The sequence below is a fragment of the Camellia sinensis genome, chromosome 4 (genome assembly GCF_055761805.1).
Source record: "Camellia sinensis isolate YWXY chromosome 4, ASM5576180v1, whole genome shotgun sequence".
NCBI lineage: Eukaryota > Viridiplantae > Streptophyta > Magnoliopsida > Ericales > Theaceae > Camellia > Camellia sinensis.
Window position 1 is genome coordinate 172,725,275 of NC_138964.1, and position 3,670 is coordinate 172,728,944.

Genomic DNA, 3,670 nt, shown 5'->3' on the forward strand with positions numbered 1-3,670 from the left:
AGGGTACTTTTGGATCAAGAACAAATGTGTGAGGATATGATAGTAACAATAACAATGACTACAATTACATGAATTCATACGGAAAAACATTCAGGAATACAATTAATGTAACACTAAACTAATTGAAAAAAAATCGTATCCTCCTCATTTTTAGATAAAGCTGGGTAACAAACACAGATTGAGAGATCCAATTGCTTCAGAACTGTGTCTAGAGTAAACAGAGCAATCTAACTTCACTTTAATATATGTAAAATTCAAATCCATAATCAAATGACAGAACTTTCCATAAACTTAGTCTTAGCAAGCAAATCAAAAGGCCCAATAAAATTGATAGAATTAACAACCATCCTTGACCTCCACTGCATCAATCAATCAGTGTACAACATTGAAAACAAGTACCAATCACTACCTAATAGCCAAGAAAGAAACAAAAAAGGGGCTTATCTGAGATTGAGAATTGAGAGATCATCAATCGCGGGACTTCAACATATCCAAGCGCTTATTCAACTGATCGAGGCGGACAACGAGGCCAGTGACGGAGTAGAGAAGCCAGTAGAAGATGAGGGCGGAGAAGATGAGGAGGACGTTGCGCTGGCTCTTCATGATCGATTTCTCGTGGAGGAGGTGCTCTGAGGGACTGCAAGTGTGGGACTCGCATGAAGGTCGAGTCTCGTACTTCCAGTATATATCCATCAGCAAGAAGATGCAAAACGGCACCACCGAGAGGAACGGTTTGAGGAGCTTTTGAATCACGCTGATCAGACCCTTGCGGAGGAAGTCGAGCCCCGGGAGGGTCAGGAAGAGGATCATGATCGCTTCTGCTGCTGCGGCGTACCCTAGCACCACCCACTCCAACGCCATTTTTGAGATGATGATGATGATGATGATTCGTCGAGAAAAGTGAGGGACGGGACTAGTAGTAGGAACAGATCTCTCAAATTAATAGACCGTTCCGGTTTGGACCGGAACATTGGCGGTCCGATCACGTGGAGCATGCTGCGTGCGTGTTCCACCTGTTACTCATCTACACTTGAGTTGAGCCCAATTACCCTTTACTTCGGTCTTTATTCCATCTGCAGGCTTTGCTTTTGTGCTTTGTGATTGAAATAAGGAGAAATTGCAAGTGCAAGTTTTTTAAAAAAAATTATAAATTTTTTAGTATGACTTTATATTATTTATATTTCGTTAAAAAAAAAAAAAACTGATTTTTAATTTTTTTATTATAAATAATTCTATGAATACTATCATACTCAATAATTTTGATATGAAAAATTTGATGAAAAGTCATTCAAATAATTAAATAAGTATAATTAAAATAAATTAATTTTTATTTTTAATAATTTATTTAATTTTTCTATGTGTGTTTAGTATTTTTATAAATTTATATATTTAATTGATAAAATTTATTATTAATATAATCATTTTTAGTTTACTTAATAATATTTTATTTTTTATCTTAATAAATATATTAATTTAAATTTTTTTCAAACTCAAACCCGACCTTTTTATATAATTGTACAAATTCAAACAGAGCTCTAATTTATCAAATATTTTCTTGAATATTTGACCAGCAAACTCAAGTTTGATTATTTTAACTAAAACTCGATTAATTTTTAATAAACAAGCCTAAATACTCAAAACTCGATTCGACTCTTGATGATAAGCCTAAAACTATAGATTACTTTAAAAATGAACTATTCTAATTAATATTTTATCCAAAAAAAAAAAAATACAGAAAAAGAACAAAATTTTAACTTTTGATAATAACTTTTAACTATTTTGAATTTGCAAACTTGCCCTATATAAATGATTAATAATCACTACCAAGGCAAATTAAAATTACTTATGGAACAAACCACGAGACCCTAGCATTTTACCCACTCAAACCCATATGCCAAATTTTATTGCATCATATTACATAACACTTCCATTCCATACATACACAAACACAGGAACACCACAGGTGCACCAAATTATTCATGGAACCATCCAAGCCCAAACTAAAAACTATGAAAGGCAAAGTTAGAGCTTGCTAGAGATGTTGATGGTCCTCACTTTGTTGGGTTTAGGGGTAGAATCTTTGGGGACAACAACCGTGAGAACACCATTTTCCACCTGAGCCTTGATCTGGTCCACCTTCACATTTTCCGGCAATTCAATTTCCCGCGAAAAGTCTCCTCTGCCTGCACCCCTTTCCGCCACGTGCCAAACAGTGTCTTTACCCTGAGATTCCTCTTTCTCTCTCTCTTTCCCTCCTCCTTCAGCTCTTATCACCAAAACGTTCCCATCTTCTACCTGTACTTTAATCTCCTCTTTGCTGTATCCTATTCAAACACAAAAATTGGCAATAAAACCCATGATCCACACACTGTCAAATAAAATTGTATGTTATGTTAATTAAAACTCATGATTGAAATTATGGGTTGTTTTGAGAACAAACTAAAATAGCTTAAAAAAAAAAAAATCACTTTACTTTTTTGCACGGTATTTTATAAAGAGTCAAAAAAAAAAAAAAAAAAAAATTAAAATAACAAATTTTCAAAACAACCCTTAAATCATATTTGAATATCATAATCCAAGTTATGATTCACAAAGTTATTCAAGTTACTACACAATATAATAATGACATGTCTTATACTGCAAAACCCATTCAAATACCAGTCCAAAAACTAAGAGAGAAGGAGTTGCGAGGCAATTTGAAAGCAAATTACTCAATCTGGAATACCCATCTAAATTGAAGTCTGAAAATTGAGAGAGAGAGAGAGAGTGTACCTGGAACATTGATCTTGAAGATGTGGGAATTGGGGGTTTCAAGCCAGTCCATAAGGGCCGTGGACCCAGGAAAGATGCTATATGTGGGAGGGCTCAATAAAAAACGCCTGAAAGGATCACCGAAGATAGCCATTCCATCTACTCTAAAGAGAAGAGTGAGTATAGATTTGGGGTTTTAAAGCGGGGTTCTCAGAGAGTCTAGAGAATGTCTAGAAGGTTCACTCTTCAGTCTTTTCTTTTTTTTCTTTTCTTTTTTTTTTTTTTTTGACGGTTGAGATTGTTTTCATTTTTTTTTTTAAGTGCAAGAGATCATTTCTTTGGAAGAAAATGTTTAACTCCTACAAAATCCCTTACAATATGATTTATAATGATGTGATAAGGTACATTTTAACTTTTAATCTGTCACTTAATTATTGTAAGATTTTCTTTTCATATCATTGTGAGTCAAATAAAAAATCTAAAGTGAGGATCTCTAACACTATTCTTCCTTGGAACATTGGAAAGGATGATGAAACAAAAATTAATTATGAAATAGATGTTATACATGTTGTGTATGTACATAAAAATAAATAGATTTATAGTAAATTAAATTGGAAAAAACACAGAACAATAAATCATGGGATATTACATCTTGATGAGCATAAATACATATAACAAATCAAACATTGAAATGAGGAAAAGAAAGCAAATCAGAACCTGTGTGATATTACAGTCTTCTTAAAATAGCCGTCTCATCGTAGGCACTGGAAATATGTCGGCGTCTGTCTTCCAAGATATGATGGTTAGAACTCGCTAACGCAAAAATACCTTTTGTTTAGCTCCGGCGAACTAACAATGGCAGTACTCTTTCGCATAGGAAGGAGATTGTAAGAGCGGATTGACTGTATAGTATGAAAGC

The 3,670-nt window shown here is 33.8% G+C and overlaps 2 protein-coding genes across 2 annotated transcripts; both read right to left on the bottom strand.

Moving 5' to 3' along the window:
• Positions 1 to 209: 209 nt before the first annotated feature.
• On the bottom strand, positions 210 to 861 carry LOC145789686 (uncharacterized). The gene has a single exon (XM_082866946.1). It carries the CDS (start codon positions 859 to 861, stop codon positions 469 to 471), a length of 393 nt encoding a protein of 130 aa, XP_082723072.1. The 3' UTR covers positions 210 to 468.
• LOC114306356 (HSP20-like chaperones superfamily protein) lies at positions 210 to 3,075 on the bottom strand. The gene is made up of 2 exons (XM_082866945.1): positions 2,773 to 3,075; positions 210 to 2,324 (listed from the first exon to the last, which is right to left on the bottom strand). Exons 1-2 carry the CDS (start codon positions 2,903 to 2,905, stop codon positions 2,023 to 2,025), a joined length of 435 nt encoding a protein of 144 aa, XP_082723071.1. The 5' UTR covers positions 2,906 to 3,075; the 3' UTR covers positions 210 to 2,022.
• Positions 3,076 to 3,670: the final 595 nt, after the last annotated feature.